The sequence below is a fragment of the Aotus nancymaae genome, unplaced genomic scaffold (assembly GCF_030222135.1).
Source record: "Aotus nancymaae isolate 86718 unplaced genomic scaffold, 86718_ANA_hifiasm-v0.15.2.pri h1tg000028l, whole genome shotgun sequence".
Classification (NCBI taxonomy): Eukaryota; Metazoa; Chordata; class Mammalia; order Primates; family Aotidae; genus Aotus; species Aotus nancymaae.
In genome coordinates this window covers 28,366,532-28,381,845 of record NW_026988441.1, presented here as the reverse complement: position 1 = coordinate 28,381,845, position 15,314 = coordinate 28,366,532, and the positions used below count along the sequence as shown (strand labels likewise).

The 15,314-nt window shown below is 53.9% G+C and overlaps 1 protein-coding gene across 1 annotated transcript in view; it reads left to right on the top strand.

Annotated features, from left to right (window-relative positions):
- The first annotated feature begins 3,712 nt into the window (after positions 1 to 3,712).
- MYO9B (myosin IXB) overlaps positions 3,713 to 15,314 on the top strand; it is a 101,851-nt gene continuing 90,249 nt past the window's right edge. Inside the window, 1 exon segment of the mRNA XM_064381664.1 lies at positions 3,713 to 4,614. Within this exon segment, the coding sequence (XP_064237734.1) occupies positions 3,775 to 4,614 (840 nt within the window). The 5' untranslated portion in view covers positions 3,713 to 3,774.

Below are 15,314 nucleotides of genomic sequence, written 5' to 3'. Positions count from 1 at the left end.
AGAGGTCAGCAAACCTTTTCTTTGAAGGGCTGGATAGTAAATATTTTAGGTTTTCCAGGCTATAATATTACAGTCTCTGCCTGAACTATTCCACTCTGCTATTGTAGCAAAAGCAGCTACAGACAATAAGGAAATGAGTGAGCAGGGCTGCCTTCCAATAAAACTTTATTTTACCCACCTGGTGAACAAACTCCTCTTCATCCTTCAGAACCCCTCTTTTTTTTTTTTTTTGAGATGGAGTCTCGCTCTGTTGCTCAGGCCAGAATGCAATAGCATGATCTGGGCTCACTGCAACCTCTGCCTCCCAGGTTCAAGTGATTCTCGTGCCTCAGCCTTCACTAGGATTACAGGCACCTGCCGCCATGGCCAGCTAATTTTTGTATTTTTAGTAGAAACAGGGTTTCACCATGTAGACCATGCTGGTCTTGAACTCCTAACCTCAGGTGATCCACCCACCTTGACCTCCCAAGGTGCTGGGATTACAGGTGTGAGCCACCGCGCCCGGCCATTGGGGGCTTTCTCTAAATATCCCACCAGATGCTCACATATCCCCAAGAACTGAGCTGAAGCTGGGGCTCCTGAGCCACCGCACCTGGCCTCAGAACCCCTCTTAGATATTGCCACTCCCCTAATGTGTTCTCTGGTCCTTCAGGATAATCACTCCTGCTGTGTGTCTTTTAACTGTTGTGCTTGGTCACGTCTGCACTCAGGTCTGGTGGCATACCAACCTCTCCTTTCTAGCTTTGGCCTCGTTCTCATATCCTCAGCCGTCCTTGGTTGACTCACACCGCATTTCTGGCTCTTGCTTCAAGCTCCCAGGTGGGCCTGCACCAGCATTTCTTTTTCTTGCAACCTTGAGAAGCAAACACATTTTTTAAAGAATAAACTTAGCCAGGCACAGTCGCTCATGCCTATAATCTCAGCACTCTGGGGGCCTAGGCAGGTGGATTGTTTGAGCCCAGGAGTTTGACTCCAGCCTGGGCAACATAGTGAGACCCCCCATCTCTACAGAAAATACAAAACTATTAGCCAGGCATGCATGGTGGTATGCACCTATAGTCCCTGCTACTTGGGAAGCAGAGGTGGGAGGATCACCTGAGCCCAGGGAGATCGCCTCAGCCAGGTGTGGTGACACATACCTATAGTCCCAGCTACTTGGGAGGCTGAGGCAGGAAAATTGGTTGAACCCTGACAGCAGAGGTTGTAGTGAGCAGAGATTGCACCACGGCACTGCAGTGAGCCTTGATCATGCCGCTGCACCCCAGCCTAGGCAGTAAAGCAAGACCCTAACAAAAAAATAAAAGAATAATCTGGGTGACCCTGTCTCTTAAAAAAAAAAAAAAAGATGAAGAGAGTGAATTTTGTGGAGCTAAACAATGTATATACGTGGACATATGGAGTGGAATGAACATTGGAGACTGCAGAAGGTGAGGTGGGGAGGCGGATGAGGGCGGAAAAATTTCCCATTGGATACGGTGTTCACTATTCAGGCAACGTGTATCCAAATTGGCCTGGCACAGTGGCTCACTCCTGTAATCCTAGCACTTTGGGAGGCCAAGATGGGAGGATCGTTTGAGCTTAGGAGTTCAAGATCACTTAGCCAACATAATGAGACTGTGTCACTATTAGAAAAAAAGAAAAAGCTGGGTGCGGTAGCTCACGCCTGTAATCCCAGCACTTTGGGAGGCAGAGGTGGGCAGATCACGAGGTCAGGAGTTCGAGACCAGCCTGACCAACATGGTGAAACCCTATCTCTACTAAAATTGCAAAAAAATTAGCTGGGCATGGTGGCGCGTGCCTGTAATCCCAGCTACTCAGGAATCTGAGGCAGGAGAATCGCTTGAACTGGGAGGCCAAGGTTACAGTGAGCCAAGATCACACCACTGTACTCCAGCCTGGGTGACAGAGCGAGACTCCTTCTCAAAAAAAACCAGTGTCCATACTTTACCGCTACACAATATATGCATGTAAGAAACCTATACTTTGTAGGCTGGGTGCGGTGGCTCACCCCTGTCATCCCAGCACTTTGGGAGGCCGAGGTGGGCAGATCACCTGAGGTCAGGAGTTTGAGACCAGCCTGGCCAACATGGCGAAACCCCGTCTCTACTAAAAAAAATATAAAAATTAGCCGAGTGTGGTGGGTGCATGCCTATAATCACAGCTACTCGGGACACTGAGGCAGGAGAATTCATTGAACCCAGGCAGCAGAGGTTGTAGTGAGCCGAGATCACACCACTGCACTCCAGCCTGCGTGACAGCACAAGAGTCTAAACAAAAAAAGAAAAGAAATTGGTATTGGTACATTGCTACTTAATACCCTCCTGGTGCACTTTTGGTGTCACTAGTTCTTCCATTCAAATCCTATTGCATTGAGAGTCTCCTGTGGTCTTGGACAGCTAGCTCCTCAGTCTTTCCTTGTTGCCCGTGACCTTGACAATCTTGAGCGCACCAGCCATATTCCTGCAGGATGTCCCTAGTCTGGGCCTGCCTAATGTTCTTCTCCCCAGTAGACCGGAGTTGTGGCTTCAGAAGCAAATGCACTTTATGGTGTTCTTCTGAGTGCGTTTTTCGTGGCTCTCCTGGACTTTATCTTCCTGGGTTGGGTTTTGAGGACCCTGGAGTTTCAGGAATCCCAAGTTTCGGGGCAGGTTCAGTCTTGCTCATCCCCACAAGCCTCTTGCTGCTGCTGATGCATGGCCAAGGCCTGTGGGGCCGAGTCTTTATCTGCTTGGGGAGCTGCTGGGGAGGTTTATTCAGAGACAAGGTCAGGAAGGATGTGGGCTGGGAAAAGCATAGCAGAAAGAGGGTCGCGGCTGTTGGGTTTCAGAGTTGACAGGCTGCCTCTGGATGGGGTGGGATGGGGGCTGGGATGGAGCAAACTCAGGGGAAGGATCAGGTCTAGGGGGTTGTCTGATGATGTCATTTATAAAAGCCACTATCAGAGATTTTTTTTTTTTTTGAGACAGAGTTTCATTTTTGTTGCCCAGGCTGGAGTGCAATGGCGCAATCTCGGCTCACTGCAACCTCCGCCTCTCAGGTTCAAATGATTCTATTGCCTCAGCATCCCTAGCAGCTGGGACTACAGGCGTGCACCACCATGCCTGGCTAATTTTTGTATTTTTAGTAGAGACGGGGTTTCACCATGTTGGCCAGGATGGTCTCGATCTCTTGACCTCCTGATCCACCTGCCTCAGCCTCCCAAAGTGCTGCGTTTACAGGCGTGAGCCACAGCGCCCAGCCAATTTTTTTTTTAAGTGACAGGGTCTCTCTCTGTCACCCAGACTGGAGCACAGTGGTATAATCACAGCTCACTGCAGCCTCAATCTCCTGGGCTCAAGCAGCCTCCCAGGGAGCTGGGACCACAGGCGAGCACCACCACACCTGGCTAATTTTTTTATTTTTTGTAGAGATGGGGTCTCGCTATGTTCCCCAGTCTGATCTCAAACTCCTGGCCTCAAGCCATCCTCCCACCTTGGCCTCCCAAAGTGTTGGAATTATAAGCATGAGCCACTGCCTGCAGCCAGAGATCACATTAAATGACAGACAGACCCTCACGGTATGCCGTGAATGGTTGCCCCTGGCTTTCTGGGAGAGCCTAGTCGGGTGGGGGACTGCAGCCTCGGGTCAGGTGCTTTCTGCCCAGGAGCGGGATGCTGCATGCCCCTTAAACTTGCCCCCACCACTCTGACCTTGCCTGACTCTGACCTCCCTTCCAGCTCCAGGACACGCGCGCCCTGAGCCCGGGAGGCATGCTGAAGCCAGGCGGCTGGCAGGATGAGTGTGAAAGAGGCAGGCAGCTCGGGCCGCCGGGAGCAGGCGGCCTACCACCTGCACATCTACCCCCAGCTGTCCACCACCGAGAGCCAGGCCTCGTGCCGCGTGACCGCCACCAAGGACAGCACCACCTCGGACGTCATCAAGGACGCCATCGCCAGCCTGCGACTGGACGGCACCAAATGCTACGTGCTGGTGGAGGTCAAAGAGTCGGGCGGCGAGGAATGGGTGCTGGACGCCAACGACTCGCCCGTGCACCGGGTGCTGCTGTGGCCCCGGCGGGCGCAGGACGAGCACCCGCAGGAGGATGGCTACTACTTCCTGCTGCAGGAGCGCAACGCGGACGGGACCATCAAGTACGTGCACATGCAGCTGGTGGCGCAGGCCACGGCCACCCGGCGCCTGGTGGAGCGTGGCCTCCTGCCGCGGCAGCAGGCGGACTTTGATGACCTGTGTAACCTCCCCGAGCTGACCGAGGCCAACCTCCTGAAGAACCTCAAGCACCGCTTCCTGCAACAGAAGATCTACACGTACGCAGGGAGCATCCTGGTGGCCATCAACCCCTTTAAGTTCCTGCCCATCTACAACCCCAAGTACGTGAAGATGTACGAGAACCAGCAGCTGGGCAAGCTGGAGCCGCACGTCTTCGCGCTGGCCGACGTGGCCTACTACACCATGCTCAGGAAGCGCGTGAACCAGTGCATCGTGATCTCGGGCGAGAGCGGCTCGGGCAAGACCCAGAGCACCAACTTCCTCATCCACTGCCTCACCGCCCTCAGCCAGAAGGGCTACGCCAGCGGCGTCGAGAGGACCATCCTGGGTGCCGGCCCCGTGCTAGAGGTGAGCAGGGAGGCGGGTCCGTCTATGGAAGGGGGCCTTTGTTTGGAAAATGCGGGTTTCAAGCCAAAGCACGGTGGCTCGCGTCTGTAATCCCAATGCTTTGGGAGGCTGAGGTGGGAGGATTGCTTGAGCCCAGGAGTTCAAGATCAAGATCAGCCTGGGCAACATAGCAAGACCCTCTCTCTACAAAAAAAAAAAAAAAATGATTAGCCAGGCAGGCACAGTAGTGCTCACCTGTAGTCCCAGCTACTCAGGAGGCTGAGGCAGGAGGATCGCTTGAGCACAGGAGTTCGAGGCTACAGTGAGCTATGATCATGCTACTGCACTCTAGCCTGGATGACAGAGATTGTCTCAAAAAGAAAAGGAATTTCAGGCCAGGTGTGGTGGCTCATATCTTTAATTCTTTAATCCCAGTGGTTTTTGGGAGGCTGAGGCAAGAGGATTACTTGAGCCCAGGAGTTTGACATCAGCCTGGACAACATAGCAAGGACCCCTCTCTACAAAAAAAAAAAAAAATACGAGGACTAGCCAGGTGCAGTGGCACACATTTGTTGTCCCAGCTATTGGAGAGGCTAAGGCAGGAGGATCACTGGAGCCCACAAGTTCAAGGCTGCAGTGAACTATGATCACACCACTGCACTCCAGCCTGGGCAACAGAGAGAGACCCCGTCTCTAAAGAGAGAAAAAGTGGAAGTTTTCTGACTGTTGTCATTATTCAGGCAGGGCAAGGCCAACTGGTTGGGAGGCAACTGCCCTTGGAAAGAGTTTGTGACTCACAGTTCCCAAAAGAAGGTGCAATGCCATGGAAGGCCACAGGGGGAAGCACTGAGACTCATCAGGAGGCCGAGGGAGAGAGGGATAATGGGAGCCCGGAGAGGCAGGAAACTTTACTGTGATTTTCATGCATCAGAACGTGCTAGGCAGAGTAAGCTGGCTTAGGATTGGCTTGTTTGAATTATTCAGGCTCTGAGGCATAGGGGCTGCCCCTTGTTGTCAGGTCCCAGGGCCTGGGGGGACAAGGGTAGGGGATAGTGGGCTAGACTGTGAGAGCCCCGGAGAGGAGGTGGCTGGGGTGTAGGCTCTGGACTGGTTGGTTTGCATATGGAAGGCAAGTCCTGAATCATCTCTAGGAATTGGCTAGAGCCAATCTAGGAATTGGGAAGGGGCATCTCTCTGGGGTCAGTCAGGCCCCGGATGTCACAGCAGTAAAAATACAGAAAATACAAGTCACCAGGCGCACTGGCTCATGCCTGTAATGCCAACACTTTGGGAGGCTGAGGCAGGTGAATCACCTGAGGTCCAGACTTCCAGACCAGCCTGGCCAACATGATGAAGCCTCATTTCCACTAAAAATATAAAAAGGAGCCGGGCATGATTGTGCATACCTGTAATCCCAGGTACTCGGGAGGATGAGGCAGGAGAATCTCTTGAACCCAAGAGGTGGAGGTTGCAGTGAGCCAAGATCGCTTCACTCCAGCCTGGGTGACAGACCAATACGCCATCTCAAAAAATAAAAAAAAGTCACAGTTAATACACATTCGGAATCCAAAATATGGCCATTTGTTCTTAAGTTGCCTGAAAGAAAAGCCTAGGGTATTCAAACCAGTTTGAGGAGTGCTTCACAGGGCATTTCTAGGGGGACCAGCAGGGTGGAAGCAAGCCCGCAAGGCTTACGGCAGGCCTGGGGCTTAAGGGGATGGCGAGGTATTGTCACAGAGTGGGCAAGGGAAGGGGCCCCCTCGTTTCACTGTAGAGGCAGCAGAGAAGGGACCAACCCAGGCTCTCATACTCTCTACCTGCTGTTCATTGCCCTATCAGCCAAACCCTACAGGAGCCCTCAATGTGCCGCTGTGGGTGAGTCTTGTGGCCACAGGGCTACAGAAGTGACCACATAGCACCCATCTTTCTGAGGGTTTTAGGACGAGGTCTATCCACATGTCTCAGAACAATGCAACTATGGTCACCTGGTGAGGGCCAGGGCCAGTGTGTGGCCTCAGGGGTCTGCCACCTATGAGTGTGCGGTCTGCCTTTTTTTCTTTCTTTCTTTCCTTCTTTTTTTTTTTTTACAAGACGGACTATTGCTCTGTTGCCCAGGCTGGAGTTCAGTGGTATAATCTCAGCTCACTGCAACCTCCACCTCCCAGGTTCAAACAATTCTCCTGCCTCAGCCTCCCGAGTCGCTGGGATAACAAGTTCGTGCCATCACGCCTGGCTAATTTTTTGTCTTTTTAGTAGACACGGGGTTTCAGCTTGTTAGCCAGGATGGTCTCCATCTCTTGACCTCATGATCCACCCACCTTATCCTTCCAAAGTACTGGGATTACAGGTATGAACCACCGTGCCTGTAATCCCAGTACTTCTGAAGTACTAGGATCACCGGAGGTCAGGAGTTTGAGACCAGCCTGGCCAACACGGGGAAACCCCGTCTCTACTAAAAATACAGAAATTAGCTGGGTGTGTTGGCGAGTGCCTATAATCCCAGGGACTCAGGAGGCTGAGGCAAGAGAATGGCTTGAACTTGGGAGGCAGAGGTTGCAGTGAACTGAGATTGCGCCCTTGCACTCCAGCCTGGGCAACAAGAGTGAAACTTCGTCTCAAAATTTTAAGAAGTAGTAACAGTAAATTAACCAGGCATGGTTGTGCATGTGGTCCTAGCTACTCAGGAGGTTGAAGTGAGAGGATTCCATGAACCCAGGAGTTCAAGACTGCAGTGAGCTACACTCCAGCCTGGGTGACACAGCAAGACTCTGTCTTGAAAAAATAAATAACAGGCCAGGTGCAGTGGCTCACACCTGTAATCTCAGCACTTTGGGAGGATGAGGTGGGTGGATCATGAGGTCAGGAGTTCGAGACCATCCTGGTCAACATAGTGAAACCCTGTCTCTACTAAAAATACAAAAATTAACCGGGTGTGGTGGCACGCACCTGTGATCCCTACTTGGGAGGCTGAGGCAGGAGAATCGCTTGAACCCAGGAGGCGGAGGTTGCAGTGAGCCGAGATCGCACCATTGTACTCCAGCATGGGTGACAGAGCAAGAGTCTGTCTCAAAAAATAAATAAATAACAACAAAAAAAATGTAGTAGGTGAATGAACAAGAGGGTAGATCCAACATTTATCATGTCAAGCATTTTGCCAAATGGGACCAGGCAGGTGGGTGAACACCTGAGCCCTGCAGAATTAGCATGCCCAGCCCCAAGGTCTCAACGTGGCACAGCCAGGAGGCAGGATTGCCACCAAGGCCTCAGTTCAGGGTCCATGTCCTCCCCACCACGCTGCTGCCTCCACAGTGCCATCTCCCTAGGACCCTCCACGGTGTGGATGAGTTTCCTGTTGCTTATACAACAAAGTGTTAGGGGCAAGGCATCTCCAGCAACAGCGATTGAATCTCCCCTGGTCCTGGAGGCCAGAAGTCGGAAATCAAGGCATCCTCCAGGCTGCACTTGCTCCCGGTTCTGGGGGAGGACGCTTCAGGCCTCCTCCAGCTTGTCTGGGGGCTGCAGATGTACCCTGGCCGGTGGCCACATTGCGTCAGTCTCTGCCTCTGTCATCAGGGGTGTTCTTCCTGTGTGTCCGTGTCTTCACGTGGCTTTCTTATAACAAGGACGCCACTCATGGGATGTAGGGCCCATCCTACTCCGGTGTGACCTCATCCTACCTAATTGCCTCTGCAAAGATCCTATTTCCAAATAAGGCCACATCCACAGGTTCGAGGGGTGAGGATGTGGATGTAATTTTGGGGGCGGGGGGCACAAGTCAGCCCACAGCAGCCCCCGTCAAGTCCCACTTGGTGGCATCTGCTGCCTGGGTCCCTGAGGGCTGCCCCAAATCCTCGATCATCCTGGGGGCTGGTAATTCTTCCCCGGATGCCCGCAAAGCTCCTTCCAGCCTCCACGCCTGCACAGTCTCCAGGATGCCTTTGACAGCCATTAGTCACCCTCTGTGAGTCAGAGCCCTGGTCCTGCCAGGCTGCCTTGCTTGGGGCCTCAGCAGCAGGGGCCGGGGAGGCCGGTTTTCTCCAGCGGTTCTAAGCCACTCGAGGGTGGTGCCCACACCAGCTTCCAAAACAGGCTCGAGCCAAATCCACGTCATGGCAATAAACGTGCTTCCTGGGGCGACTGTTTGCAAAGGGATACAATCGTCTTCACATAGAGCTGGATTTCTCAACCTGGGCTCTGCTAACATTCAGGGTCAGATTGTTCTCTGTGGGAGGGAGTCGTCCTGTGCATTGAACGACATTGAACAGCATCCCTGGCCTCCACCCACCAGATTCCAGGAGCACTCCCCACCCCGCAGGTGCACCAACCAAGAGTGTCCCCAGACATTTCATTGAGTAGAGAGGTATGGGACAGAATGCCCACTGGGAAGAGAGCCGCTGTCTTTGAGTTCTTCCCATAAGAAGTAATCCCTGTTCCTTGCAGCCACTAAGCTTTTAGATATTATCCATCTGTTCTCTGCTAACCTGGGAGTCATTTTTTTTCTTTTTCTGAGACAGAGTCTCGCTCTGTTGCCCAGGCTGGTGTGCAGTGGCGCAGTCTCGGCTCACTGCAACCTCCATCTCCTGGGTTTAAGTGATTCTCGTGCCTCAGCCTCCCGAGTAGCTGGGACTACAGGCGCGCACCACCACACCTGGCTAATTTTTGTATTTTTAGTAGAGAATGATTTCACCATGGTGGCCAGGCTGGTCTGGAACTCCTGACCTGAAGTAATCCATCCGCTTCGACCTCCCAAAGTGCTGTGATTACAGGTGTGAGCCACCATGCCTGGCCCCAAGAATCGTTTTCTAGTAAGAGGAATAATTAGCTAAATCATGCCTCAAGCCCACTGGGTGTCAGGGTTTGGGCTTCGTGATTTTTATCCATCATCTATCTCTCAACTCTCACAGCAGCTCTGCCCATTTTCAAGATGAGGAAACCAAGCCCCAGAGAGACATGTGGATGTGCGAGTTTCCTGAGGCGTCTATGATAAAAGTATTATGGGCTGGGGGGCCTCCAACGGCAGGGATTGATTCTCTCACAGTTCTGGATGCCGAAAGTAGAAAATCAAGGTGTGGGCAGGGCTGGGTCCCTCTGGAGGCTCTGAGGGAGATTCTGTCCCAGGCCTCTCTCCCGGCTTCTGGTGGCTTCGGCCGTCCTTGGAGTTCCTGGGCTTGTGGCTGCGTGGCTCTGCCCTCTGCCTCCGTCGTCACCTGGTCTTCTCCCCCGTGTGTGTCCAGTCTCCCTCTCCTTTCTCTCATGAGGACTCTGGTGCCTGGACGGAGGGTTGACCCTAATTCCAGGATCACCTCATCCCAAGATGCTTATCTTCACGCCATCTGCAAAGATCCTCTTTCCAAATAAGGGCACAGTCACAGGTTCTGGGGGTAAGCACTTAGACATATCTTTTTGGGGGGCCACAAGTCAACCCACCACAGGTGGACTCCCCAGGCCACACCGCAGACAGCCATAGCCAAACCCAGGCTTTGAAGCCGGCCTGAGTCCCAGCCCTCCGTTCAGGCTGCCTCTGTGCTCTCCGTCTCTCGCCTGGGATGCAGAAAGCCGGAGATCAGCACAACTCTCGGCGTCGATCAGGGACTTTTTCTCAGCTCCCTGAAAGGAGAAGTTGAGCTGTTTTGAGGTTTGGGTGTCGCTGGGTGCACCCCCCCACCCCTGCCACCCGCAAGGGTTGCAGCCTCTCTGTGCAATGCTGACCAAAAAACAGGAAGGGAACACTGTGGAAAGCCGGTTCCAATCAGCTGATATGCCCGCTGCTGCAGTTAACTGTTGCCATCACTTTTCACCAAGTCTGGGGGCTGCAGAAGCCTCCCCATCCTCCACGTGGCCACTCGCCTCTCAGGGCGGGCGCCCCCTGACAGCATGGGACTGTGGATAGAGCAGCCTACAGCCTCAGCCACTGGGGCTCCCCGCTAAGCACACCCAGAACACGCTCCTCACCCTGCGCCCGCAGCCTCAGATCTTCCAGGACTCGCTTCAGGGCCCTTCTGAGAGCAGGCTGAGTCCAGGGGGCCAGAGGCTGGGGTTCCCTTCATCTACCTTGAACTGTAGCAAGCCAGCAGTGTGTGTGGGCTTTCATTCTGAAAGCAGAAATAAAATCAGGATCCGTGCTTGTCAGGCTGTCTTCCCAAGGTTCCCAGGACTCCATGGAGCCCCTGTGGCCCAGCCCACAGTGGGACACCGTGACAGTAATGAGCTGCGGGGCGCAGTCACCCCCAGCTGGTGGAGCCGAGCTCACCCAAAGTTATGCCAATGCCCAAGGCATTCCAGTGAGGGACTGAGGAGAGCCCTGAACCTGCCACTGCCCCAGACCCCCCTCTTGGGGCAAAGGAACCTAGGACTTGTACCTACCTGGACCCGGTCCTCAGCTCCTCCTTAGGGGCCCCACAAACCCAGTCTCATGTTCCCCCCGACTCCCCCAACCCCTCCGCCATCAGCCAGGCCACAAGCTCTGTTCCCCCATCCACAGTCAGCACTGGGGCAGGTCCAGCTGGGCAGGTCACCCAGACCACAGTGCCATTATCCACCTCGACCTCCACCCTAGAGGACACCTGCCTGGGCCATGTCCTTTCCCCCTGAGTCTGTTGGGTGAGACACGGATGGATGCCAGCCTCCACCCGGTGTTGGGGGCATTGTCTCATACGTCATCCTCGCCACATCCTGATGTGGGCAGACTGACCACCCCCATCTGACATGTGAGGAAACTGAGGCACATGAGCCACTCAGCAAGGGTGGCAGAGATAGAAGGTTCTGGAACCAGCAGTGTGCCAACTCCCACGCCTCCGAAGTTGAGGTTTCTGTTTAAGAGCTTATTGAGATATAATTTACTTATATACTTATTTATTGATAAATAAATAAATTATATTTATATCTGTAGTTTATAAATATATAGATTAAATTATATCTGCAGTTTATAAATCTATAAATTAAATTATATCTGCAGCCTCAAACTCCTGGGCTCCAGTGATCCTCCCACCTCAGCCTCTCTAGCAGCTAGGACTACAGGCACACGCCACGACACCTGGCTAATTTATTTTGATTTTTTTGTAGACACAGGGTTTGGCTATGTCCCCAAGGCTGGTCTCGAACTCCTGGCTTCAGGCGAGAGTGTGCAGTTCAGTGGCATTTAGTACACTCACAGTGTTCTGCAACCATCACCTCTCTCCAGTTCCAGAACATTTCCATCCCCCCAAAAGGAGACCCTGTCCCCATCAGCAGTCACTCCCCACTCCCCTCTCCCAGGCCCTGGCAACCACTCATCTGCTTCCTGTCTCTATGGATTTGCCTGGACATTTCAGATCAATGGAATCTCTCACACTGTGTGGCCTCTTGTGTCTGGCTTCTGTCACTCGGCATCATGTTCTTGTGGTTCATCCACGTTGTAGCGTGGATCAGTGCTGCTTTTTCATGGCTGCATCGTATTCCACAGTGTGGATGGATGATGGACTGTAAATTGTTTCTCTGCCCACCAGTTGTATCAGCATTTCATTCCTTGGCGTAGCTGGTAGGTGGTTGGGGTTTTCCTGGACCCCTGCCCCAGCCAGGCCAACCTCCTCCCATCAGCGGCCCCTGCAAGAACAGTGTTGGGGAGTGGGGGTATTGACACTCACACAGGATCCCTTGGAGACTGTCATGAGCCCTGGGAAAGAGGACAATAGTCCTCTCCAGCAGGCTGCTTCAGGCATGCTGATGGTTGGAGCACCGAGGGACACCAGATGGGACCAGAAGCAGGGGTGGGAGGAACACAGAAGGGGGCAGGGTTGCCCAGGTACAGCAAGGACATCCATCTGCACATCCTGCCCAGCCTACTGAGAACCCAGTGGCCAGAGGGAGGCTGGCTGCAGGGAGCAGGGCAGACGGGCCGGCTCACAGGGGCCTCTGGACTAAGGCAGGAGCGTTTGCACATGGCTTCCCGAGTGACAGGGAGTCCTGGGAACAGTCCCAGCCTCAGGGATGTGTCAGATCTGAGGCTGATGGCCGAGGACAGACAGTCCCAGGGGAGGAGGAGAGGGAGTCAGAGATGGCTTGCAGGGGCTCTGCCTGGAGGCCAGTCCTGGAGTCCTGGTGAGTTCGGTTTGGGGTGCTTTGTTCGAGCAGCTGATGGGGAGTCCAAGGGAGAACTAAGCGCCAGCCACACAAAGAACCGACAGCCCCAGAGCTCATCGGGCCTCAGAGGCCATGACCCAGTCGCATGACCCAGTCAGAGAAGGGCCATGGGCAGACAGCAGGCTGGGGCACCTCCCGACCAAGCACTCACCCAGCCCTTGCCTGTTAGCCATGTGGCGAGGTGAGCTTGCCAGGAGAAGCAAGTGTTGAGAGCGGGTGTGTGGCTCCCCTCTCATGGGGGGATGTTTCAGGGCATGGGCCACAAACCGGAGGATGCTCAGGGTCAGGACAGGGTCAAGGCCTCAGAAGGCAGAAGTCACCCATGTCACGAGCCAGCAAAGGGAAGCCAGCATTTGTTTGAGGAAGAGCAGTACCTGCAGTTGGTGCCCGTCTGTCTGTCAAAGGGTCCAGGAGCCCCCAGTGGCTCAAGTTGTGTCTGTGTTACATTAATGCAGAGGTATTTGAGGCTGAGGGTCCCTGAGACCCCTTGTCACTTCGCTGGGCTGAGGGAAAAGGAGGCTGGGGGTATCAGCGTGGTGGGCAGGGAGCTCGGGGTCCGGAGTATATGGGGCAGCGGCCTGGTGCACTCCAGAGGGAGATTGGCATGCCAGCATGTCCAGGGCCGGGTCAGGGGGAGCAGCGCCAGGGTCACTGGGTGCCCATCCTCCTCTCTCAGTTGGACAGACTGCTGTCGTGGGGGAAGAGGAGGCAGAGTGAGGGCTCTCAGGAGTCCCTCTTTACCCTCACCCCGCCAGCGGTCAAGGCTCAGGCTGGCCCAGACCATCCGAAAGGCTGGGCCGCGAGATGGTTATCCACGCAAACATCCGGGTCATCCATCCACGTGGGCAGGCGTGTGTGGGAGACAGGGCAGTGCAAGGACAGAAGGAGGAGGTACAACCTGGCCCCGACCACGAGCTATCGAAAGTTCTCGAGGGGGGCGAGGTGGGCACCCCGGGCACCACAGGAAGCGAGGATAGAATCAATCTCTGGCCGCCTGTCCACCCTGTGTGGCCTCCCCGAGCTGTTTGCAGAAAGGTTGGGGGAAGCAGTTTTGGGGGCCCTAGGTCTGCAGAGCAGCCCAGAGGAGGAGGTAGGAGCTGGGGCCCAAACGCAGGGCAGGGGCAGGGCAAACCCCATAGGTGATGAGAAAGCAGAATAAGCCATCACATGGGGTCAGTTTCAGACCTCACAGTCAGAAACCCTTGGGGACAGTCGCCGCGCTTCCTGGTCCAACTCTGGTTCCCAACCCCTGCCCTGTTGATACATGGGGCTGGATCATTCTGCTCTGGCCAAGCTGTCCTGGGTACTGTGGGGGGGCGGAGCAGCATCCTGGTCCCTGCCCGCTAGATGCCCGTAGCACCCCTGGCCCCTAGACCCAACAACCAGAAACATCTCCAGATGTTGACAGGTGTTCCCTGAGAAGCAGAACCGCCCCAGTTGAGAACTGCTGTTTTAGGTCAACTGGATGCGTAGATCAATTTCATTGCAACAGATGTTCTCTGCCTAAATATTTTCAGATTCTTTTTTCCTCGGTAACGTCGTGCCATTGGAATTACACATCAACCCAACCATATTTGGCGCCATTTCGAAGTGGTTGTTGGGGGTGGCAGGGAGCAGTTTCGGTCCAACGTTCTCCCTCATCCCTGGGGGGAGGTGGCTGGTGTGCCTCCTCACCTCTCACCACTTGCCCACCCAGAGCCCAGAGGACAGTCGTTGCCCACCAATGACCAGACATGTCCCTGTGTCACCGACAGTGGAGCGGCCCTAGATGTGTGAGGATCTGGCTTTCTAAGAGCTTGCCCTTCCAGATAGACTTTGAGTGACATCTTACCATGTTGTTTTTGTTTGGTTTTGTTTTGATTTTTGAGATGGAGTCTCGCTCTGTCGCCCAGGCTGGAGAGCAGTGGCGTGATCTCAGATCACTGCAACCTCCGCCTCCTGAGTTCAAGCGATTCTCCTGCCTCAGTCTCCCAAGTAGCTGGGACTACAGGCGGGTGCCACCATGCCTGGCTAATTTTTTGTATTTTTGGTAGAGACGGGGTTTCACCGTGTTAACCAGGATGGTCTCCATCTCCTGACCTCATGATCTGCCCACCTGGGCCTCCCAAACTGCTGGGATTACAGACCTGGCCTACCATGTTGTTTTAAGACTTGCTCCCCATTGCCAAAAACCGCAGTCCCCAATTTTAGGATCTCTGCCTGGGCTGAGAAGTGACACACTCCCTGCTGGGGTTTTTTGCAAAGGAATGTAATCAAAGAGCTTTGCTTGTTTTCTGATATGAGCGAGCGAGTGCTGGTTTGTGCTCCCTGGATTCTGTGGTCCTCCACTCCATCCTCCCTGTCTTCCTGGGGTGACTTCTTGAAACCTGTGCCAGTTGCTGGCTGTGGCTCAGCTCTCCCTCCTTTGAGTATCTCCCCAGTGGGAAGCAAACCAGGGGCTGCTGCCAGGGAAGAGGGTCAGCGGCCAGAGATTTCCCCACTTTGGCAAAACCTTGACACGTTTCATTATCGCTTTTGGTTCCCTCAGCTGCTTCCCCCCACCTTTTTTTTTTCCATAAACACTTCGTCTTTTTAGTGTCTTTTCATTTTTTATTTTTTTAAAC